At 39.3% G+C, this 25262-nt stretch overlaps 1 protein-coding gene across 17 annotated transcripts in view; it reads right to left on the bottom strand.

The window, feature by feature from the left end:
- HERC1 (HECT and RLD domain containing E3 ubiquitin protein ligase family member 1) overlaps window positions 1-25262 on the bottom strand; it is a 188239-nt gene that overhangs the window by 7429 nt on the left and 155548 nt on the right. For all 17 annotated transcript variants that reach the window (XM_045447946.1, XM_045447956.1, XM_045447949.1 and 14 more), the window contains exons 55-74: window positions 24189-24319; window positions 23189-23388; window positions 22704-22809; window positions 20378-20524; window positions 18316-18417; window positions 17059-17232; window positions 15271-15564; window positions 13938-14003; window positions 13666-13791; window positions 12749-12887; window positions 11505-11686; window positions 10647-10802; window positions 9809-9931; window positions 8724-8826; window positions 6999-7168; window positions 5492-5630; window positions 3383-3552; window positions 1997-2166; window positions 1550-1715; window positions 680-756 (exon numbers count right to left, since the gene is read on the bottom strand). In XM_045447946.1, the coding sequence (XP_045303902.1) occupies window positions 680-756; window positions 1550-1715; window positions 1997-2166; window positions 3383-3552; window positions 5492-5630; window positions 6999-7168; window positions 8724-8826; window positions 9809-9931; window positions 10647-10802; window positions 11505-11686; window positions 12749-12887; window positions 13666-13791; window positions 13938-14003; window positions 15271-15564; window positions 17059-17232; window positions 18316-18417; window positions 20378-20524; window positions 22704-22809; window positions 23189-23388; window positions 24189-24319 (2941 nt within the window). The remainder of the gene's footprint in view (window positions 1-679; window positions 757-1549; window positions 1716-1996; window positions 2167-3382; window positions 3553-5491; window positions 5631-6998; window positions 7169-8723; window positions 8827-9808; window positions 9932-10646; window positions 10803-11504; window positions 11687-12748; window positions 12888-13665; window positions 13792-13937; window positions 14004-15270; window positions 15565-17058; window positions 17233-18315; window positions 18418-20377; window positions 20525-22703; window positions 22810-23188; window positions 23389-24188; window positions 24320-25262) is intronic.

The raw sequence follows: 25262 nt of genomic DNA, 5'->3' as shown, positions 1-25262 counted from the left end.
GCCACATGTGGCTATTCAAATTAATTAAATAAAATGTAAAATGCAGTTCTTCAGTGACTCTAACCACATTTCGAGTGCCCGACAGCCATATGTGCCATGGGGCTAGTGTTCTGGATAGCTCAGGGACCATATTTTGAATTATTTTTAGAAGAACCATAAAATAGCAACTGAATGGTCTATTAGCCCCTAAGCTACCTGCTCCAGGATGCTCTGTTTCCTAAAATCATTTATCATTTATGAGTCCATGCAGCAGGATTCAAAATTCAAAATTTGGCAATACAGATAATTGCTAAGACTAAGTGCTGTGACTTAATAGCATAGCTAATCTTTCTGATGAATTGTGATGCAGCAAATTCCTTGAGGGGAGGCCACGTGGGCCTTCAGAAACACAAAATAAGTCAGGTTTCATTATCAAGTCTAAGTTTCCTCTCCCCTCTGTATGATATTTTGAATTGGTCCTATAACAAAGTCATGACGGAAGTGCCCCAGTTTCCTGACCTGTAAAATGGTAATAATAACAGTTCCTACTCCTTTGGGTTCTAATGAGGATTCAGTGGGATAACATATGTAAAGCACTGAGAACAGTGCCTGGCACACAGTCAGCACTCAATAAATGAACTATCATTATTATTATCATTATTACTGTAGATAGTCAACAAACACTTGCTGACTGCCTTACCTATCCCTATTGTAGCCCACTTCTGCAGTAGCATTGGGAGAGGGTATAAGAAGGTCAACAATACCAGTTTCAAGTTCCTGTAAAAGAAAGAACAGGTTTTTGAAAAATGACAATCAAATGCATCAAGAGAACAAACTAAAGATCATACTGAAAAGAGAATATTTTGAGGAATTTATAGTTATGTGACAACCAGGCAACTCTATAATTTTTGTGGCTTTAATTTAAAATGAAACTAGAAACCTTCCCCATGTAGAAAATATCCTGTAGTATGCGGAAGTAACAAAGTCAATCCAGGGAAGGAGTTGGGGTATCTGTGAGCAGGGTATAGGTCTATTCGAATATAACCAACAAAGGAGAGCCAGAAGTTATTTCAGTCATAGGATTGATTAGAAAAATCCTGCTACTAAGCAAAGCAGGAAGGGTCGAGTGGATCTGGAAGCAAAGTTGTCACTGCAGATCTCAAAATAAGAACCAGTCCAAACTCTTAGTATTTGTTTTTCTAATTCCGCTAGAACCTGGCAGTTCACTTCCTTCTAAAAGCACCAGAATTAATCGGAGCACACGGGTGGTCCTGGATTTGTCTATTACATAAATGTAAGTATGTGTCATCATTGTTTCCTCTGCCAGTATTAGAGCACCACAGACTGTGAGTCATTGGTAGATGGTTAAGCACTGACAGGTACCTTCACACATCATTTCACAAACCCTAGCTATAATTCACCTATACATCATTAACAGCGTGATTTTTATAAGGCTCACAAATGCATCCTTGCTACATTTATAAAAACATGTCAGAGCAGTCACTGGAAACAGTAAAAAACAGCCACCACTTGAGCACATGACTCAGCAAGGGACACTGCATGAATATACCTGGCACATCTCTGTGATCGTGTCATCAAACACTCCCCCAGCATCATCCGCCCCTTCACCAACCAGCTTAACCTTCCACGCTCGTGAGGGCAGACGGAGGTCTGAAGCATTCAGCTTAACTACTTGTCTTGCTATCTGGACAAAGATGGGCTTACACTTCCGTCCTCTTTAAAAGAAAGGGAAAACAGAATGAAAAACAACTCTCCACTAATTTTCCCAAACCACCACAAAGGTCCCTTGAAGGTATCTTCCCATCAGTGAATGAACAATCCAGCCTAACAACAGTCAAACAGTGTGCTAGGCCCACTATAACCACACTGGGCACTAAGGGAAGCACTGCCACTATCCTAGTTTACAAGTGAAGAAGCTGAAGGTCACAGAGATTAGTTAGTAATAAGGTTCATCTAAAAAAATGCTAGACAGTGAAACATACACACATATGCTAACCTGGTTGATATCCTCTTCACAGTAATTTGAGGTCCATAGTTTTTGCCTTGAACCATGGTTTTCCCTATGGAGCGCACCATTGGCAGGGTGTAGACCCTTGGAGCTAACAAAGGCCGAAGCTGTCCCTGTACAATGCCCCATGTTCCAGCATTATAATGGGATGTACTGTTCTGTAACAGAAAGTAAGCTACTCAGAAATGGAACACTCTAAGGCTCAAAAGAAATAACACCTCTCACTTTTAGAACATAATTCTTCATGAATTAAAAGCATAAACCTGGGGGCATCTGGGTGGCTCAGTCAGCTAAGCATCCGACTTCTGCTCAGGTCACGATCTCATGGTTTGTGAGTTCAAGCCCCAAATCAGGCTTGCTGCTGTCAGCGCAGAGCCCACTTCGGATCCTCTGTCCCCACTCTCTCTGCCCCTCCCCGGCTTGAGCACGCACACACGCACACACGCGCTCTCTCTCAAAAAAAAAACAAACATTAAAAAAAAGTATAAACCTGGATAGTAGTATTAACTTTTTACAAGTACTTTTTTCTGATAAAATACATGATTATCATTTTTTAAAACTTGGAAAATACAGAAAAGGACACACACACACACGCACACAAATGAGTCATCCATAATCTACATTATCGCTCTCATCTATTTCCTTCTAGTTTCCGTGTGTGCATTTTTTGCATTGTTAAAAACATACTGTTTATACAATTTTTTGTTTTTCTCACTTAACTTTTTATCATCAACATTTCTCCCATGAATTACAAACAGTTTTCTAACATTTTCTTTAGTGCTGCCCAGTATTCTGTTGCCTGGCTGATCACCTATTTCTAACAATGATCTGTCAAATCTCTCATATGCCCCATGACTGGCTACCCAAAGATTTCTGACTAACAGTTTTACAAACTGTGACACATTTTGGCAGGCATGTCTATACATTACGCAAACAAACAAACATAACCAGCTTGCTTTCTTCCTAAATTACTGACTGTCCTACAAAGGCAGTCAAACCAGCCAGATTTACTTTATCTCCCCCACAGGACCCAGAATGCTCATTTGTAAGGAGATAAGGAAGTCTCCCCAGTGTCTCAGACTCATTACAGAACCACTTAGACTGTGGTGCTAACATCTGTGTGTGCTTAAGTTTTAAAAATCACATCACATATTGGACTTTACAGAAAATACATGCTTAGCCATTCATACTTCCTTGAGCTATGGACAAACCAAAGCATTGTGTCCAGCAGCACAGTTATCAGTATCTGGACTATTGCTAAACCAGCAACAAAATGGAAACAGCATATTGCCTTTTCTACATCTTTTGGGAGCTGAGAGTAAAAAGTATTTTCCTGGGACCTGGAGAGCAGTGCTTCCCAAGCCAACATGTTACCTGGTTGTTGGGGCTGAGGTTCAGTAGCCTCCAGGATGAGTACATGAGGTCAGAGAAATGGTAGAGCAGCCGGAGCCTGGCCCTCGCAGTGTGAATGCTCACCTCCCTCAGCGCCCCATACTGGGGGGGGACCGCATCGGGCAGGCCCAGCTGCAGAGGTACCGACACACCTGCCCAGAGAACAAATGGAAACTTACAAAGGAAAATGCACTGCTTTCATTTTGAGTATTTGGAAAATTTTCAAACACACAGAGAAGGTGAGATAAGTGTACAATGAACACCCATTCCTACCACCTAAGTTCTCTAATTATTATTTGTCTATATTTGCCATATCACATATTTATCGGTTCCTCTCTCCATCAATTCACCTTTATTTCTTGATGCATGCGTGTTGGTTTTTAAAGCATCTTTTTTATTTATCATTTATGGAAACTTTTAACTTAATTTAGTTTTCCATTTAACTATGGGGCCTAAACAGTTCCTTCACAAGAAAACAAAAACACCCCAAATTCTTCCTTTCATATTCAGTAACTGCCATCTTCATAAAACACAAGGTGTAAGCCAGGACTAGGTAGGCAATTCTGGAAAACGGAAATGGGCAACTCAGCAGTCACTTCCCACACTCACTAGGGATCTGAGAGAAAGTGACCATGACAGAAGGAAAGCTATGGGTGCATGGTTTATGAAGGCTTTGTACTGAGGAATAAGAGCTCTGCAGAAGCAACGACTGTAAGGACCACATTCATGGTGAACCTCTTATTAAAAATGCATAAAAGAGTAAACATACAACACCCTACTTATTTGAGTTTTGTGTAAATAAAGATTTGTACAGCTCAGTTCCCAGCTTATTTTTATTCTAGTTAATTTTATTAATATTATTAGTAAAAGCTAACATTGAGTACTTCTATGTGCTGGGCACTATTCTAAGAGTTTCACACAAATTGTTTAATCCTATAGCCCTTTACAATAGGGGCTATTTTTATCCTCCTTTTACCGACAAGGAAATTGGGTCTGAAGATCATTCATTCAGCTTGTAAGTGGAGAAGCTAGGATTCAACCCAGGCAATGTGGCTCCAGAGTCTGGACTTTTAACCACCACACTGCATAGCCTCTCTCCTGAAGTGCAAGTGAAATCTCTGTGGAAGATGAAGAGGACCCTGAATACGTGGAATTGTCAGTGTGTGCATAGCACTGCTCATTCCAGATTCTGTTAATCAGAAACCATCTCCTGCTTGTTTGGCCTCTACTTGGCAGTCCTCATTTGCTCTCTAAGGATACCTATCTAGAAGAAAAAATTCTCTATGGTGAGTCTTCCCCAGGGACCTCTGGCTTAGAAGTAGAGGTCAGCAAAAAGGGAAGAGGATACCGAGTTCCCAGGCACAAGGTTGCTTTAGGGAAACTCTAGTCTCTTAGACACCAGAGAATGGTAGAAATAACGGGCTTAAGGGCCTGGAAGAGAAACAGCCCCAGTATCAAAAAAATTCTTAAGAATGATAAATTCCCCACACTTGCAGGGAATGGAAGACAGTACTTGCTAGGATGTTAAGTACACAAATACACATTTTCTTAATATGTTTTTGTAGCTTTATAAAGATTTAATAATAAACAAAAAGGTAGAAAACTGCCTATCGGTCCTACTACATGCTGGAGTAAAATGGCAACATTTTTTTTTTTTCTGTGTCAGTGCACAGACATCATGTTTCAAATGGTTAACTTAGGGGGGGCGGTGTGAAGAATTTGACAGATGGTCTCAGACCTTTTAATCTTTATTCCTAACAGCAAGCCTTAGAATGCTATGATTCATCACTTCTTTCATATAAATATGAAAAAACACTTAGTTGCTGCTCTAAAATTGTACATTTTTGCCTAAGTGACAGGTTTTTTTCTTTGGCGGGGTGCAGAGAGGGAGTGCTTTGTGTGAGGTCTGCAGGAGAATCACCTGCTATCAAAGTATTTACAGTGCTGGCAGCACAAAGACTGCTTTGGCTGGGTGGGGAGGCCTGGAGGTTTCAGAATGATGCCTCGATGCAGTCTGAAAATGGCAAGCAGACAGAGCAGCTGGGCACTGCTGAAAGAGAAGCTGCAGGAGAAGGGTAGTTCATCCCTCACCGGGTGCTCTTGGTGGGACAGGTGGCGCTGTCCATGCAGCACTGTGGCAGCGGCCAGCTGAGATCTGCCGGACATTTTTCCCTTGCAGGACTGTTACCAGGGTTGGTTCTCGAACATGGTTGGTGTGGCCTAAGCCAAGCTGGAAATAAATTACAAAAATACAGAGCCAATTACAAAGAGGAAGAGAGGAAGTCAAGATGATGAGATCTGCCTTAGGTGGTAGCAGATACAAATAAATATCTGTACTAACCAACATCAAAAAAATGAAGTTAATTCTGATTTTCTCTATCAGAATAGTCCTCACAGCTCAGACTGTCTCCTAAAAACCAAGCTGCAACAAGGCTATTCCAAATCTAGCAGTGAGTCTTAATGACTGAACACATCCTTGGATTCCACTTCTAGAGAGGAAATTAATTCATGAAAAGTTTAAGAAAATAACAGAATGATCTACACAGCTTTTATTTAAAACACACTGATTTCCTTTTAAGATGGGATGCCTGGGTAACAATAAATAAACAGCTATAAAAACGTACACAGAAGCAGATTCTCATCTCCAGGTCTCTGTTCCTAGGGTGTGACTGGACACCCAGTGTTTCAGCAGCTAAGCACCTTGACATCATTAGAGAGAATCATGTCAAGACCCTGCCAGTGACCTCCCTAAGGTGTCTTCAGCATCAACTCTCTTCTCATTAAGACACTGTGCATGCAAACCACAATGATGAGCAGCTTCCTCATCTGTTAACATAGTGATGAGGTGACCACAGAGTCACCGATGAACAATGGAGACCTTGAACTTGAGGGCCTCTGGCTCTATGGGCAGACAGACCCAGAGAGGATTTACGGAGGAAGGGAATGTGGCTCTGCACACAGGGCTGAAAGCCACCGTAGCAGCAGGCATTCTAGACATCTCCCACCCACATCTGTGTCTCCTCCATATATAAGGTAGGCTGAATACATCAACTTCTTGAATCTTTTCTCAAGCTCTTAGAGGCTCAGTGTATTCCTCTGTAGAACAAGAATGACAAGACTTCCTGCAGAAACACAAATATACTATGGATACCATACTATGTACAGTACTATGTCATATTATTAAACATAAAAGTATGAGTTCATTCTTTCCATTTTCCAGATTAACTGATGCTCCTAGGACCTAATCTCACCCATTACCATAGTAAAAATCATGATGATGCCAATAGCAAATACCCCTAAAGTGTTGCTTACTATGTGCCAGGTACTTAATGAGTGTAGATACACACACATACTCAGTTAATTCCCTTAACTGCTTTGCTATACCATCAGATTTTTTTTAAAACCATGGTGTAATGCCTACTTGGCCACAATCAAGAGAGACACATACACAACTGGACTCACAAATAATTCAGTCCGTGTCAAAGTGATATGTGTGAGGCATCGTGGTAGATCTTATGAGTTTCCTAGCTTATCCCTTTACCAAACGAGGAACACTGTCAGATTTCTAGAATATGAGGCAAGCAAGATAAATATTTACCTGCCCTTCTGAATTGCTCCCCCAGGCATACACATCTCCAGTTGATGCCAAAGCAAGAGTGTGCTCAGCTCCAACCGCCACATCTTCGATGACCACTCCAGCCAGCACAGGGATCTGCTGTGGTCGGTTATGATTGCGAGCACGCCCCTCTGGCAAGCCTATCAAGCGATCTGAAGAAATAGAGGAAATTTATGGATGGCATACAACAGTCCTTTATGTTTTCTAATGAGTTCTCTAACTTTTCTGGTGGAATGGCGATGACATATAGAACTCTTTACAGCCAAAGCTGCTATTCTGGTAAGGTATACTGGATTCTGAGCGGATGAAGTTTGAAACTGTTTCTTTGCAAAATGTCACAGACTCCTTATTCATAAAATAAATAAATCTAAAATTAGCAGCTTATTTCAAACCAAAAGGCACCTCCAGTATCCTCCTATTTGAGAGGATTGGCAGGTAGTTAAGAAAGGCCCTACAGTTCTTGTACTCTAAGAAAAGACGTTGCTCAACTTGCCTTGTCCTCAAACTGCCAGCCAACTTCTCCCTTTCCCTCTGCTGCCAAACTTCTAGAAAGTGCAGGCCAGCCCCTGTTAACCCATGGCCTCTAGAACTGTTTGGTTTGGCCACCTCCTGCAGCCTACCTTCCACTCTCACCACTACACTGAGACTGTACTGTCAAAAGCCATGAGCAGCTCCTAACTGCCTCTTCTCAGCAGCCTCTTCTCAGGCTCCAGCCCCTGGAGCTCCACATAACCTTCTGATGACCTGGCCTCAGCCCCCTCCCACCCTGCAGAGACTTCTCACTACCCTGGCTCACTGGCTACCTCTCTTTCACCCCTTTCAAAGCCAACTCTCCCCAGTCCTCTTTCTGTGCTCACCTGCCCTAGAGTTCTATCCAAGTCTTTTTATCCTATACTCTCCGTGGGCTTCCTGAGCCTGTTAACATGGTTCTAAGTACTATTATTGTGCATTATGCAAACCTACATCTCCATATCCAATTTCTCTGGAGTTCCAGATCCAAATCCCCAATAACTTGCTAGACATCTCCATACATATACCTAGAGTATATGGCTCCAATTCAGTATGACCTTAACTAAGTTCTTACCTACTTCCAAACCAGCTTCCTGTCCTCAGTTAGTGGCATTAGAGTTCTTCCAAGATTAGAAACCTCATTCACGACTTATTCCTTCCTCTTCCTCTTCCTCACATTTGCCTTACACCTTCCTCAGTCACTACAACTTGCTAAGAAGTTCGATTTAAGAAGGTGAATATACTGCCAGGGAATCCCACAGTGGATGACTCGACTACGAACCACTCAAGATCTGAACCCTGAATGCCTGTGAATTCCTAAGACCTGAATCCCCAGTCCCTGAGAGGGCTGGGGAATCAGACAGGATCCAGAGGAGCTCTGTTGGTCAAGAAGTGTTTATGGCAGAACAGTGGAGGGAGAAGAAAGGAGGATGGGAAGGGCTTTGGCAGGAACTCTTCTAGCAGGATCAAAGGCTCTGGTATGACAGACTATTAATGGGGAGAAGAGTTTGTCCTTATGACAAATTTCATGAAAAAGGAGCAGAAAAGTAGCTAGTGAGTGAAGGTCACAGTGGCCATTCATCACCCAGAACAAAACACAACTCAATTTAGAGCACTTTCTGTAAAACTGGAAGGCAAATGTTTCTGTAATACATGTGTACACAAGACAAGTAAAGTATTGCCTGGAAAATGCCTCACCTTGACCAAAGGTATACACATGACCATCTTTGGTTAATGCAACAGAAAACTGAGTTCCACAAGCAACCTTTTTTATTCCAATTCCACAAAGGACATCAACTTTCTGAAAAATATAAGCGTAAAGCACATACTTTAAAAAGAAAATAAGAACACTTTTGAATTTGCCTACTGGCCTGTATAAACAAGCATTGTCTACTAATAAAAATACTAATTGTCACCTACCTGTCTCCACCCAAATTCACACTCCTAAATTGAATCTGTGGGAGGGAGTGTTGGGGACAGGGGCATTTGACTAAAATCCCTAGGACCCCAGGTAAGTGAAAGCATTTCTCTAGGCAACAGAGACCAAAGAGAATCCTGTGGCCTTTTAAATAATACTGCAAGACCATGTCCACGGGCTGCTCCCAGTTAGGCTTTTTCTACTTTCAGAGGTGATAATAACTGCTTTATATGCACCCCAGAGATGGTTTCCTGGCTTTCCACATCCCTAGCGGAATATTCAGCAGTCTAGATATCAAGATGTTACAGACTATATATGATAGGGCATCTGGAGTTGAAGATACATATTAAATATTCGTAAATCATGCTGCTTGTTAAACGTGTTAGGAAAACCCACTAAAAGAATTGCACAGAAGGTCTTCTGCAGAGCCAAGAAACCTGTAACACAGTAGCTTCTAATTTATTATTTTCTGCATTTCCTTTTTATTATTTTTTAAAAGGAGGCATATACCTCTATAATTCAGTGATAATAATAAGCTAAAATGGCAGCTGCAAGCATAAGGTTACAAAAGATTGTTCATGGTTCCCTCCATAAGACACCTTGGAGACATGTTTATAACTATTTCTTCTCTACATGGGAGACAGTCCTATATTGTTCAGCCTGTGTATGGAGACACAGGCTTCTCCATGCAGAATTTTTACATTCATTTTAGCAATTAATGGCTTATTTAAAACCAAGATCCAAAATGCTGGACATTTAAGAGTAAGTAATAGAAGTTTCCAAATTTCATTATGAATTTACTAAAATGTTAAAGGTAAATGATTTTCCAAGTAAAAAGAGGCACTGACACAAAGACAATACTGACCTGAGGGGAAGATTTTGCAGTGGAATTTCCTAAGCCTAGTTTTCCATAGTCCCCATCTCCAAAAGCCCACACCATGGAGCCGTCTGCTGATACTGCCAAAGTGTGGTTTAAACCACAGGCCACCTGGAGAAATAACAGGGTACTCAGTAAGACAAACGCATAGCACCTAAACCACATACCCGCTTCCGAGACTTCAGCTATATATATTTGTATTTTTATTAATTTCAGGACTTTCTGCATATGTTAACCAAAATGTGTAAGAAAAAATTCCTAATGTCCACAAAGAAAAAAATAACTTTTTCTTTCAAGGCAAAATCCTTTAAATACCTGTGGCTAACTCAGAATCAGAGAGCATAAAAGAGGAAAAGGTACATATGACTAAAAACATTTACACGTCTGAGGAATGATACAGGAAAAGATAAAAATATCTCCTTGTTCAGAGATAGTCTCAATGTATACAGGACAGGGACAATATTGCTTAAGAGCAGTAGCTACCCATGATGCTGCACTTCAGCCATCTACTTCAAAACTAGCAGACAGCAATGACAAAAATCTGTATTGTTTAAAGGTTTTATATCAAGTTGTATTACAGAGGGAGTTTTAAAACATTCATATCCTGAATTAAGGCTTCTATATGTTGGTCACATTGTTTGCCTTAAAATGTTAATTTTCACATTGGGAAAAAAAATCATGACAAATGATCAAGTACGCCAAACAAAATGTACATGAGGTTAAGTAGAACTGGTGATTCTAGTCTTCCTGAAAGAACAGAGTCTCAGTGCACACAGAGGAAATACAAATCTACGACCATGAAACATATTATGGATTTATTCCTTGCCTGTCCAATCTGATATCCCTCCAGTGCAGTCACTCTCTCTGGTAGTTTTTTGTTAGAGGTGTTTCCAAGACCCAGACGACCGTAGTCACCATTCCCAAAAGTGAACAGTTTGCCGTCTGAAGTTACCACTGCTGAGTGCTTGAAGCCACAAGACATCTACAGACAGAACCAAGAAGAAAAAAAAAATTAAGAAGAGAGTATACTAAGAAATAAAGAACTCCGTCATTTTCGGGTAATAGTATAGTAATAAACTTCACTGACAACTCTGGGTCTTCAAGACCAGTATGTCCGACCTGCCCAAGTGGCCCTCCTGCTCCTTCAAATCTTATCGCCTCATCATCCTCAGGAAGACCAAGCTGAAGAGCCTACGTTGGAAGAACTGTTGCTATCCTGTAGCTGTGTACAGATGACCTAGACCACGTGTAATAGTAAATGTGGAAATGCTTTGTGAACGCTAAAGTGCTAGGCAATTTTACATTAATCACTAATTGACTTTCCAGAATATGTGTACAACTCAGCCTTGGTAACAATAATGGTAAATGGAAAGCTTTTCATTCAAACTAATACTGTGTCCAGAACTATGGGGCAGAAGCTAAATCCCACTGTTTTTCTTCCCAAGGACCTAGAGTGCCCCAGCCTGGGCCAACCAGCTGGTTCAGGAAAAAGGACTCCATTCTAACACCAAAGCCCATTCAAACTTCTGACAAAGTCAAGAATGAACAACCAGAAACAGTGGATCTCTTGTAATGATTGTATAATGTATTTTTACCATTATCTCCTGTTACATGAATTTGAGAACCCTACTCAACAACTAGTATATTTTCATTCAAAGGCAAACTTATCCATGTCCTGCCTGACCTGCACCACTTCTTCTCCTTGTAAGGCCTCGATCTGCCTGGGGCGCCGCTGCCTGTCGCTGTTCCCATGGCCGAGTTTGCCATAATCGCCATCTCCCCAGCTAAAGACCTCACCACTTTCAGTCAGGGCCATTGAGTGACCATCAGAACCACAAGATGTCACCAGCTGAGTCACCACAAATCCTGGAACAGAGCAGAAAGAAACCCAACAAGAATCACTGGATGTTAAAATTCTTTAGTTGCAGCTGCTACAGAATACTCTTAGAATGGAAAAACACCAAAACTGCACTACATTAGTAAAAACAATGTCTTTAATTTTAAATTACATTTGTAGCCATAACTTAGTAAATTGAGAGCAGTCCCATAAAATAATGATGACCAGGAAGGAAAGGAGGGTGACGGAAACAGTTAGTCATTAAGGACTATGTTCTAGCCACTCCTATAAATGCTTTACCTGGATTATCTCTTCTCTATTTTCACATAAAACCTACAAGGCAGATATTATCATCACCACTTTTACAAATGGGTAAACCAAGTCACAAAGAGGTCTAGTATAGCTTGTGCAAGGTCCTAGAGGCAGGACATGGTAGTTCCGGCCAGGAGTCCCACCTTCCCGTCCCCACTGCTGTGCTCTTCACACTTAGATCTCAAGGAAGAGAACTTAGAACTGTTTCGGAATTGGTTCTCAACTCATTATTACTTGAATGCTTTTAATACAAAAACCCTCTTTGCTCTCTTGTAGGCTTTGGAGTCAGTAAAAGTTGACTTAAGGAACAAGCCAGGGGCTCCTGCAGTGGTTTTTCTCCAGGGATATACTTTTTCCAAGTCCGAGAACTCTGACAGTCTTTGACAGCACTCTGAGAACTCTGTAAAAGTCTTTCGTACATTTGCACGTATCCACAGAAACTGATTTTTACTCTTAAGGAAACACATGCATGATTATTGCTATTAATAGTTGCCTAATTTCAGTTTTGTAATTTTATAAGAATTTGTTTACAACAATCTTTATGGCTCTTAAAATAGTTATTTATATCATTGAATCCTAGCACTGCCATGAAAAACAGCTTGCAAAATAACAGCTTAAAATATGGAAATCAGGCTGTACATCCTAAATGAGAATCTAAGTAAGTGAAAATCCTATTATGACTTTATCCAGCAAAGGTTTGAGATGAGTTCCAACATAAGCAAACATTCCTATGGTTAGTCCGTATTTTCTGACCAGCTTTTAATTGAGAATAATTTTACCTTGTAAGGCTGAAATAACTGTCAGCACATGAAGGTCATCTGAATTTCCTTGCCCCAATCTGCCATAACTTCCTTCCCCACAAGCCAACACTGTGCCATTGGCCTGGATGACAAAGGTACAATTCTGACCACATATGACCTAGTAAAGAAACACAGAACTATATTATCCTTCATTATACAGCCTTAACACTTAAAATGATTCTACATATACTTAGGATGCCTTTATTAATTATTTTATCCTTTCACTAAAGGGGATGACTTGAAATAAGTATGGGGCTCCTACAAACCCTTGATTGTTACAAAACTGCTTACTTAAAGAGATGTAGGAGGCTCATCGGACTATTTAAAATCATTTAGAACTATGTGATCTACAGGAATTTCAGCCAGCTGTGCAGTGTTAAAATAATAATGTTAACAAAACAGACAGCGGAAAGGATGATGGGGAAATATTAAAGACTGGCTAGAGATCATCAAGAAGCAGAAGCCTGAGGAGATATACACAAGAAAGAGTAACGCATCCTGGGACTCAATAAGGTAGAGAAGAATGGGTAAGAAAGCAGTGGCTTGAGAAAGGGTTTGGGAATATAGTACCACAATTATTAGAAGAGGAGAGGGGTGTTAAAGAAATCTAGCTAAAAATCCCTGTAAGTTAACGGCCCTCAAACAGAATCAATAATTAGGAGCATGTTAACTTATGTAAATATGTACTAGGCAGGTCTAATGCTGATGCACTTGAAAGCAAGAAAAACTTAGAAAATTAACAAAAACCCTAGAAATCTTTTATTTGGAGGCTATACATGACTTTGTTCAGTTATTCCTCACCACAGATTACACAATGGAAAAATTTTTTTTAACAGCAAGGGAATCAGAATTGTTAGTTCCCAAGTTTCTTCTCCATTTCTTTACCCAGTAGTTACCTGTTGGGCCTGTGAGAATGAGGGAGCTGCTGCAGGTACCATAACATTTCTTCCAGCTTCTGCAAGCTGTCCATGCCTGCCAGCACCCCACAGGTAGACATCACATTTACCTCCCAAGTGCCAGTCCTGGAAAACCACAATCATCTCAAAATTAGATTCATTCATTCATTCATTCAAGTATGTGCCAGCCTCTAAGAGAGACATCAGGTGACAAACACACACTTAAAATCAGAAGATTTACTGAGAACCACCATTTAGTTATCTTTACTGACCTCAGGTCTGGATGTTGCCCAAGACATAATTTGTTCATCCATGCCATTAATCCATTTACTGTTATCCTGTAAGACACAATAAACACCAAGATGAATCTTGCTTAATCAAAATGTATCTTTGCTTAACTAAGTCTTCTTTCCATAAAAGAACTCAGTAATACTGTAAGAAATTAAGAGCAGTTTTACAATCACACCAAATTTGACTATGCATGTTAATATTCTCCTTTATCATAAACAATTTTACTATCCACTATCACTGTCACTAATACAATGGTGATTCAAAGTTAACCATTTATGTTTTCTGAGCACCAACAGGTACAAGAGTCACCACCCCCACGAACTAGCTGTACAGCAGTAGCAGGTCACTTCATCTTTCCAGACTTCAATTTCCTCATCTACAAAATGACAAATTTGGGGCAAATGGGCTCAGAAGGACTCTTCTTAAATTAAAATTATATTTTATATCTATAAATATATGACCTATACTTCGATAATTTCCCTCAATTCGTATTTCTGTTTTATACTGTATATTTATGTGTTCAAATGTTTGTATGTACAAATATATATACATTTTTTTTAACATTTATTTATTTTTGAGGGACAGAGAGAAACAGAGCATGAGCAGGGGAGGGGCAGAGAGAGAGAGGGAGACACAGAATCCGAAGCAGGCTCCAGGCTGTGAGCTATCAGCACAGAGCCTGATGCAGGGCTCGAACTCACAAACCACGAGTTCATGACCTGAGCCGAAGTCGGATGCTTAACTGACTTAACTGACCCAGGTGCCCCCTGTATGTACAAATCTTAATTAAGCAAATATATTGTTAGATCAAGCGCTGGCCTGCACTATCTACATAGGCATTTTATCTACATCACAGTTTCTATATCTAGACACTCTCAATTAGAATAAGAAATAACAACTGGAATGCTCTTCTATATTCTTACTTTATGGAGATTAAAACATGATTAGAGTGTCAAATAATTCAGAGTCTTTATGTGGAATAAATCTCACAAGATGACCCAGGAAAAGATGCTAAAATATGTATAAATGAGGTACTAAACGTGGCACCTAAGGAGAAAAAGTGAGAAAATATGGGACTATGTCGTTGAAAGCCAACAAGTTTACAGGTGCTTCACAGTTCTCCTATAAACAATCTTTGTCACCATAGAGGGCTGCCATAAGACTGAAAATGACTATCTGAAAGCAAAACATTTTAAGTTTATCTAAGGGCATGCTTCTAGCTATCCAAGCTAGGAAATCCTGAAGGTCTGCTACTTGCTAAACATCCATGATACAATCTCAGCTGCATATAACAGCAGCTAATTTTAGGCTTACCATTAGGAATGTAAGCTCATCCTCTGGAACAGGCTCTAGATCAGGAACGGTAAAAGATTCTGGAAATTGCGCTCCGTTGGTCAGGGCTTCAGCAGCTTTTATGGTGGTTGAGAAACATTCTAACCAGGCCCACTCATTTGGATTCCAGGATGCTGGGTCAGGGAGGCAGTTCTGGTGGTGTGGTGGCACTGGAGGGTTACATAACAGCTGATCCAAATGCAGTCCCACAGCGAGGGAAGCCAGACATTGCATGTAGGGGCTATGAACAAGCTGATCGCCACAAACCACATGAGGCTAAGAGGAAATACAAGAATGTTAAGTTGAAGAGTCTGTACCAAATATTATAAATTAACCTACCAGGCACCTGGATGGCTCAGCCCGTTCGTTAAGTGTCTGATTCTTGATTTTGGCTCAGGTGATGATCTCATGGTTGTGAGATTGAGCCCAGCATTAGGCTCCACACTGGCCGTGGAGCCTGTTTAAGATTTTTCTCTCTCCCTCTGCCCCTCCCCGGCTCACACATGTCCTCTTTCAAAAGAATTAACCTGCTGTATTCTGAAAATCTGTAATTGTATTTTTTAAGTTTACTATTCTTTTACACCTGAAACTAATATTACTCTGTATATTCAACTATAAATAAAACTTTAAAAAATAAAACAAAACAAGAAAAAGTTGTTAAGATTTTTACTTTGAAATAATTTTAAATATACAGAGAGTTACAAGAGATAGTACAAGAATTCTTGTAAATCCTTCACTTAACTTCCCCTAATGTTAACACATAAGCATGGTGCATTTATCAAAACTAAGAAATTAATATTGGCTACAATATTAACTAAACCACAGAACTTTATTTGGTTTTTCTACTAATGCCCTTTTCTGCTTCAGGATCTAATCCAGCACATCACACTGCATTTAGTAGTATATTTTCACTATATAGTTTTTCATGAATAATAATGATAATGATAATAAAGGTAAAAAAGCAAGTAACTAAACCAAGGCAACCTCCTCCCTTCTCACATTTCCTCCTTTACAAGAGAATCCTGGTAGCCATCAAAGGAGATTGCTCTTCTGTGGCCCTCCCTAACTGTGGCAGAGCAATTCTGTGAGACTCCGAGTAATTCAGAAAAGAGAACCTAGGCAAATGCATCAGTGAAGTTAACCGGGCACAGTAACAGTTGACTGTATTAATATAGCGTGGCTGAAAAAGAAGGAAATAACACCAAAGAGCTCTGCCTAGGGGCAGCACACAGTGACTACTGAGGTCTGGAGGACAGACTACACAGTATCACAGCCTGGGCTACAGCTCCAAATTCCATTATTCCTCATTCTAGTATTTTAAGGACCCTACTCACTTCAGCCTTAGCTCTTCTACTTAACTTTCCACATGGATTCATCTGATACACAGAACGTTTACTCCAACATCCATATCCACCCCCATCTCTCAACTTCAGGATGGCAAAACCACACAAAAATAGATTTATGGGTCACAAAAGATGATACTCTGAAGGTACAGGTATTTTAAGAAGTTTTGGAGTGAATAAGTAATCTGAAAAGAAATTATACCAACACTATACAAATTTGAGGGTTATTTTAAAATTTTACTCCCACTAAAAGTAAAAGCAGGCTGAGGATTACTCAACAACTGTTCTAGACATGACTTAACTTTATTTGATTCTACCAAACAGCCCCACTTATTTTCCTTAGACCTTATGCTCTTAATTGCTATGCAATTCAAATGCTGGAGCAGCAGTCATGTGCAGATCTGCAGCAGTGAGTGTAATCGGTTACCTTTTCATAGGCATACTGCTCCTGAAGCATCATGGGTAGCCGCTCCAGAAATGCTCTCATGCAGGGAGCCATATTTAATCCCAGAACACCCTGCTGTTTCAGTGCTGTCCTACAGGTTGCTAAAACATGATTGGCGGCAGCCCATTCTGCTGTACAATTCACGACCAAAACATCCTGTTGGAAAACAAATCATGCCACATAGTTATTTAAATAAAAGATAAAAGAGAGATCATTCTATTACCATTCATATCTGAAATCCTTCCAGTTATTCCATTAAACACGTTTGCTTTTTGGACATTTTATGCTGTACCTTTAATGCTTATCGACTTCAAAACATACTAAATTTTGCTAAGTAAAAACCAGTGAATAAGAACCATAAAATTTGTGAGCTACCTTGGCTTTGCTGATGCTCCTTAAAGAGACAACATTAATTCTTTGCTGTTTCATAGGACTTGCAGGAAAAGGTACCCAGTATACTTCCAAAGTCTGACATGACCACAGGGGTACTATAGGAAGGAGTACTCTGTCTGCTGAGGGACACATCTACAGGACAAGCAGTTCGGCTTTAACTGTGGCTCTATGATTTATCTATGAAGGCCACTACTGCCTTGACTCTGAGTCTGTATTTTACTGTTTATACAGGTTTAGAGCTCAATTTTAGTATCTTTTACCTACATAAAATATAAACCAAAGCAGCACATTGGCTCTATTCATTAAGGGTATGAAGAGCAAGACTGCAGGAGATAATGTCATCTCTGACTTACTTCACAGAAGGGGGCTAGTATGTATACACGTATACATATTTGTGTGTGTGCGTGTGTGTATGCAGTAAGTATTTTTTTAACTAGAATATTAAATTTGAAAGTCAAGATACATTTTGTACACTCGAGTTAAAGGTCTTTGGGGTGGTCCTGTGATCCTACTTTTTAAAGAAAATTCTTTTGAGACAATTTACTGTTATCTCAAAAGTCATGGCAGAAAGTAAAAATCCACTTTATAACTTCCAATGGAACTTAAGTCATTTGATGATTAGGCATTTCGCCAAAATCTAGGGTATGGTAAGAAGAGTACTAGATTATAAATCAGGAGGCCTGGGTTCTAGTTTTCCTTCTGTCACAAAATAGTTGTATTATCTTAGGCAAATAATAATCCCTCTGGATATGAGTTTTCTCCCCTGTAAAGCAGGCTACTTAGACTATGATTTCTAAGGTACCTTATAGACTTATCCCCTATGATTTTAGAGAATTGTAAAAGTACCTTCGATCTATTTGAGCAAGCAGCTACCCCGACATCTGGAATCCATACTGTGGTCTGAATAGCTCCAGAGCCTATCACTACAGTTTGCAAGACAGAGCCATCCTAAAATGAGAAGTAGTTATATCAGTACACATTACTTAACCTTACTCATTATTTACATTTTTTTTCATTTTATTTTATTTTTTAAATTTACATCCAAGTTAGCATATAGTGCAACAATGATTTCAGGAGTTCAGGACTCCTTAATGCCCCTTACCCATTTAGCCCATCCCCCCTCCAACAACCCCTCTAGTAACCCTCCGTTTGTTCTCCATATTTAAGAGTCTCTTATGTTTTCTCCAGCTCCCTGTTTTTATGTTATTTTTGCTTCTCTTCCATTGTGTTCATTTGTTCTGTGTCTTAAAGTCCTCATATGAGTGAAGTCATATGATATTTGTCTTTCTCTAATTTCACTCAGCGTAATACCCTCTAAGTTGTATCCACATAGTTGCAAATGGCAAGATTTCACTTTTTTTGATTGCCGAGTAATACTCCATTGTGTATATATATACACCACATCCTCTTTATCCATTCATCCATCGATGGACATTTGGGCTCTTTCCATACTTTGGCTATTGTCGATAGTGCTGCTATAAACATGGGGGTGCATGTGTCCCTTCGAAACAGCACAACTGTATCCCTTAGATAAATACCTAGTAGTGCAATTGCTGGGTTGTAGGGAAGTTCTATTTTTAATTTTTTGAGGAACCTCCATACTGTTTTCCAAAATGGCTGCACCAGTTTGCATTCCCACTAGCAATACAAAAGAGATCCTCTTTCTCCGCATCCTCGCCAACATCTGTTGTTGCCTGAGTTGTTAATGTTAGCCATTCTGACAGGTGTGAGCTGGTATCTCCTTGTGGTTTCGATTTGTATTTCCCTGATGATGACTGATGTGGAACATTTTTTCGTATGTTGGTTGGCCATCTGGATGTCTTCTTTGAATTCTTTTTTTTAACGTTTATTTATTATTGAGAGACAGAGAGACACAGAGAATGAACAGGAGAGGGGCAGAGAGAGGGGGAGACACAGAATCTTAAATAGGCTCCAGGCTCTGAGCTGTCAGCACAGAGCCCGATGCAGGGCTCAAACTCACAAACTGTGAGACCATGATCTGAGCCAAAGTCGATCCCCCAATCGAGCTACCTAGGCGCCCCTGGATGTCTTCTTTGGAGAAGTGATTATTCATGACTTTTGCCCATTTCTTCACTGGAATATTTGTTTCTTGGGTGTTGAGTTTGGTAAGTTCTTTAAAGATTTTGGATACCAACCCTTTATCTGATACATCATTTGCAAATATCTTCTCCCATTCCGTCGGTTGCCTTTTAGTTTTGCTGATTGTTTCCTTCGCTGTCCAGCAGCTTTTTATTTTGATGAGGTCCCAAAAACTTCATTTTTGCTTTTGTTTCCCTTGCCTCTGGAGATGTGTTGAGTAAGAAGTTGCTGCAGCTGAGGTCAAAGAGGTTTTTGCCTACTTTCTCCTCGAAGATTTTGATGGCTTCCCATCTTCCATTTAGGTCTTTCATCAATTTTGAGTTTCTTTTTGTGTATGGTATAAGAAAGTGGTCCAGTTTTCCCAGCACCACTTGCTGAAGAGACTATCTTTATTCTATTGGATATTCTTTCCCGCTTTGTCAAAGATGAGTTGGGCATACATTTGTGGGTCCATTTCTGGGTTCTCTATTCTGTTCCAATGATCTGAGTGTCTGTTTTTGTGCCAGACATTTTAAATTTATACACTTCACATTCACAAAAACATTTTAGAAAAAAATCTATATACTCCAGTGAAATTTAGCAATGTCTAATTACATAGGTACTACCCAATTTTCTGGGGCCTTTTCTAGATGACTTTAAAAATATATCAATAAGAAAAATTAAAGAGTGGAGAATTCTGAAAGGAGTTTCTTCAGTACCCAAAGTATTAGTACACAAAATATTCCTAGGGATGGTTGGGTTAATTTTTACCATATCTAAGTTAATGCATAAACATTTCTTAAGATAAAAATAACATCTGTACTCTTACCCTTAAAGACCAAATGTTCATGAGCCCACCTAGTCCACCAGACACGAGGGCCAACCCATCAGAACTAAAGGCAACAGTCCGGACAGGGGTGATGTGTCCCCGCAGCTGATAAACACATTTGGCTCCGGCTGATTTCCTATATCCATCCTGCAATTCATTTTGATTTTTAGCATATATTGAAATTAAAACAAACTTATAGATTCAAGATTTATAATTCATTCTTGGAAATTTTATATTTCAGTAAAAAACTGGGCAAGAGGGAAGGACAACTCTCTCATAGGTTTAGCTTGAGAAAATAATAAAATAACAACGTGGTTCTCCTTGGCTCCTCTGAAACTGAGCTCATATTTTTTGACACCCTTCTAAGTGAATTTCCTATTCTTCAAACTGGCAGAAATTACAACTGTAAGTCCAATTATCCCTCAGAGATAGAAAAATCCTAATTTCTGCTTTTTAATGAGTGTTTTAATTTTTAAATTTAGCTTTATGTAATTTTCATTTTTAGCTCCTAAAATTCATGAATTGCACATGTTGGTTCTATATAAACAGGCTCTTCTTTTTGATGGCCAATGGTTCTGTTACGTGGTGTCTAATTTCACGTTTGCATTGTTGCATCTTGCACGTTTTAATTTTTTTAAGTTAATTTATTTGGTGAGGGAGGGAGAGACAGAGAGACAGAGACAGAGACAAAGAACACGAGAGGTGGAGGGGCACAGAAAGAGGATCCCAAGCACGCTCTGCACTGTCAGCATAGAGCCCAAAGCAGGGCTTGAACCCACAAACCATGAGATTATCACCTGAGCTGAAATCAAGAGTTGGAAGCTTAACCAACTGAACCACCCAGGTGCCCCTGCCTTGCACGTTTTAGAAGTGAGATAGGTCCAAAGGGCTACTCTCTAGTACAAACAGAAAATCAGATTTATCTTTAGTGCCTCCACTTCCACTTCTTTTTCATTAAGAAAAAAATTTTTTAATGTTTATTATTATTTTTGAGAGCAGGGGAAGGGCAGAGAGAGAGGGAGACACAGAATGAAGCAGGCTCTAGGCAGTGAGCTGTGAGCACCTGTCAGCACAGAGCCCAGTGTGGGGCTCGAACTTATCAACTGCAAGATCATCACCTGAGCTGAAGTCAGATGCTTAACTGAGCCACCCAGATGTCCCTCCCAATTCTACTTCTATATTTTCCTCTCATTAGTGAGCTATTTACCTCTCCCTCTTAACCTCTTTCTTCCTGTCTTAAGCAACCTCTTCCTTCTAATTATGACAGTGTATATTACCAGATGTACTTATTTATCCAGATATAACATAAGGTATATTTCTTCCAGGGGTATTTGTATCATGAGCAAAAAGAAAGAGCAACAGAAGGTGCAAACCATTAGCTCAGGGATGCCATATGACTGGCCACCAAGTATTTTAAAGAATTTTAAGTCAGGTGCCAATGTTTTAATATTGGGAGATTTTACTTAAAACGCTGGGTTTCTGGCTTCTATCAGGAAAAAAAGAGACAATCTGGTAACAATAGCCTCATTTCTGGATGGCGGCAATCAGCTCTCTGGCAGCCGTGTCCTTTATAGAAAGCATGTGTGTTTCTAGGTTTTTTGTTTTTACCCTCTCCACACCAACTCCCAGCTTTTTGAGTTTACGTTGCTTGTTTAGATGGCCTTATAAGCATCTATCTGAATCTGTAAACTCTTTTTTTTAAATCATTTTTTAAAAAATGTTTATTTATTTTTGAGAGAGAGAGAGAGAGAGAATGCGATCAGGGGAGGGGCAGAAAGAAAGGAAGACAGAGAATCCTAAGCAGGCTCTGTGCTGTCTGCACAGAGCCCAGTGCAGGGCTTGAACTCACAAACTGTGAAATCATGACCTAAGCCGAAATCAAGAGTGGGACACTTAACAGACTGAGCCACCCAGGCACCCCCTATAACCTCCTTTGAAGTTAAAGGAATTGTTCTTCATAGGTGGAATGTGGTATCAGCAGCAGATACTTTGGACAGGGGTGTTCCTGTGGTGTTCCCATTTCACTGTACCAAAGATTTGGGACTTCTCTATCTGTAGTACCAAATAATATCCATTACTATAAATGATCACCACTCAGTGTATCTTGAATGTCTCACTTTAACAAGCGATCATGCCGTCCTGACTTATAAAAATAAGGCCAATTCAGAAAACACACAAAGTATGACAATTATTCATGTTTCCCTAATGGATCTTGCCCTTTAAGATACTGAGTAGTGAGTATCTCAGTAATCAAAGGAGGATTACTTTGATAACACAAACCATCTTTGGTTTCAGATAAGGTCTTCAAAAGCACCAGAACATTTACCTGGCAATTTGACTCCTGGTCCCACCATCCTTCTGAACTAGTCACACTGGTCTGTGTGGTATCTTGTGGAATACGCCAAACACATACCAAGCCACTCTGACAGCCACTTAAAAATTAATCACGTAAAACCAAAACATGTCAATATGCAGAAGTAAATATACTTTCAAAGAGCAATCAATTAAAGACCTGATAAAACTATTACAATATTATTTTAAAAATTATTTGCAATAGGTATATGCTATAATCTTTTACAAGAATTACAAGAAGAATCGATATTCTAGCAACATCACACCCAGATAAGGAGACTGCATTCCAACTTCCACATTTTGCCTTATTTCTCTAAGGTAATCTTATGGAATTATACATTATAAGAATAGTAACAGGCAAACTGTTTAAGACCACTGAAAAGCCATATTTAGCGCAAGTAACAGTCCATAATAATATAAAAATTAAGACACACACACACACACAAATTTATAACATACGTAGCCATCAGTAAATGCAATTTGGATCCTTTCCCTGGGAGGCTGCACCAAGCAATGCCATTTACAATAGATGGATGGCAGAGTGAATGTAGACAGCGCCAGCATCCTGAAATAGGCCCCCAGAGTTTCACATTTTCTTCTTTGGCACATGTCATAAGAATATGACCTGTTGGGTCCCACTTCATACTAACAAGAGTATCCTTAAAATGACAGGGAGAGAAAAAAAAAAAATCATAGTAACCTTCCTTCACAGATACGTAAACTCAGTAATTTATGACCTATACTTCCATTACTCAATTATTTTGAAATCAACATTTTACGCAAATAAGATACAGTCATATCATTCCCAATCACAAGACAACTCACCCTTTAATATAATCTGCATTATATACACTTGCTACAGTCAAAGCTCAGTAAATGTTAGTTGAATGAATGAACTAGGAAATTCTGATTCAGAAGGAATATTTATCTTTCATTAGCATTTTTAAGAATTATTGACTTGTAATCATTAGAATGAAAAAGAAACTTAAAAAAAAGCATCCTTCATACCAAAATAACAAACATTATGAGAATCTAAGACATATTGTACGTTTACATGGTTGCCGTCATGTTCTTCTGACATTTTTTTATTTTTACCCTCCTTCACACTTTCAACCCCTGCCTTTGCGCACTTATGTTTTGCCTAGATGGCCCTGTAAGCATTAGAACCAGCAACCCTTTTTAAGGTAAAGGAATCATTCTTCATAGATGGAATTTCTAGCATGACAGGGGGTGTTCCAAGGGTGCTCCTATTTTACTGTTTTGGTTTTACTTCTTTCTTGGCTTGATGGCTTTCTTACACAGACCTTTCCATGTATATACATGGTCAAAAGATTTTGTGTAACAATAGAATATGAAATCATAAGTGAACTATGTTAAGAAAGTTTAAAGAAAACTAGTATCAAGCAATACTATAGTAAAAAAACAAGAAAAAGTAACCATCTGGGAAAGATGTTTTTACCTTATGTGCATCAATTAGAACAATGCCTCCTTTCTCAAGTGGTTCCTTCGTTCCCAGTAACAATTTTCCATCAAAAAATCCTACTGCAAATGGTCTGTCTTCACTGAACCAAGCAATGCAAGTTACAGACACTAACATGATTAAAAAAAAAATTTTTTTAAGAAAAAAATATGACACTCATATGTCACTAACTTAAAAGACATATTTTTGCAACAAACATATGCTACCACAACCACTCCAAGTAAATTTCCAAACATCTCTTTGATGCATTTATTAGATAAAAAGTAGGCTGAGAGCAGGGATTCTGTGTAACTTACTTTAAAAGTATTATAATAAGTGACAAGGACTACCTCATTTTTAACCTTTTATTCTTTTCAGATGATTACTGAAAAGTTAAATTCCTTGCTGATTCCAAGTCCATGTACCAGGTTCCTTCCTTTTGGACCAGAATCTACCATGAAACTGAGAAATGAAATAATCCATCATAGAAAGAAAATTATCTGTCCCTTCTTTTGCTTAATATTCCTTACTCTGTGTGTTTCCATATTTTACCAAACATGTTCTAACAATCTACATTCATATTTGCTTCTTCAAGTACACATAACTCTGGAAAACTACAAGAGAAGTAAGAAACAGTATTTATCTGTGGGAGTAGAATGGGGACATGTGGAATGAGTGGATGGGAAAAAGACTTTTCACTGCCTATCTTTTTAAACTTTAAGATTTTTGAACCCCATGAAGGTATTACCTATTAAAAAAAAAAACCCTAAATTTAAAAAACACTTGTTCTATTCTGTGCCATGTAAGCTGGGACTGTGATCTGTGAAATACTCCACTCCCCCAAAACAATTAACAAAACCATGTAGTAAGATGTCTATGCATCCAAAGGGAACACAGAAAATAAATGAAAGGAGACTTCCTACTATCTCTTGTCATACCAGGAACGTCCCTCCTCCTCCTTCCATTTCCTCAATTTCATTTGTTAACAATTTCATCTCTACCAATGATTATAATTCTTTTCTCTTGGACATTCCTAACTTTCAAGGGAAATTGGCAGCCCCACTTAAGTTTCAG

The sequence above is a fragment of the Leopardus geoffroyi genome, chromosome B3 (genome assembly GCF_018350155.1).
Source record: "Leopardus geoffroyi isolate Oge1 chromosome B3, O.geoffroyi_Oge1_pat1.0, whole genome shotgun sequence".
Lineage (NCBI taxonomy): Eukaryota > Metazoa > Chordata > Mammalia > Carnivora > Felidae > Leopardus > Leopardus geoffroyi.
Note: the sequence above shows the minus strand (reverse complement) of the source record. Positions and strands in the feature narration are given on the sequence as shown.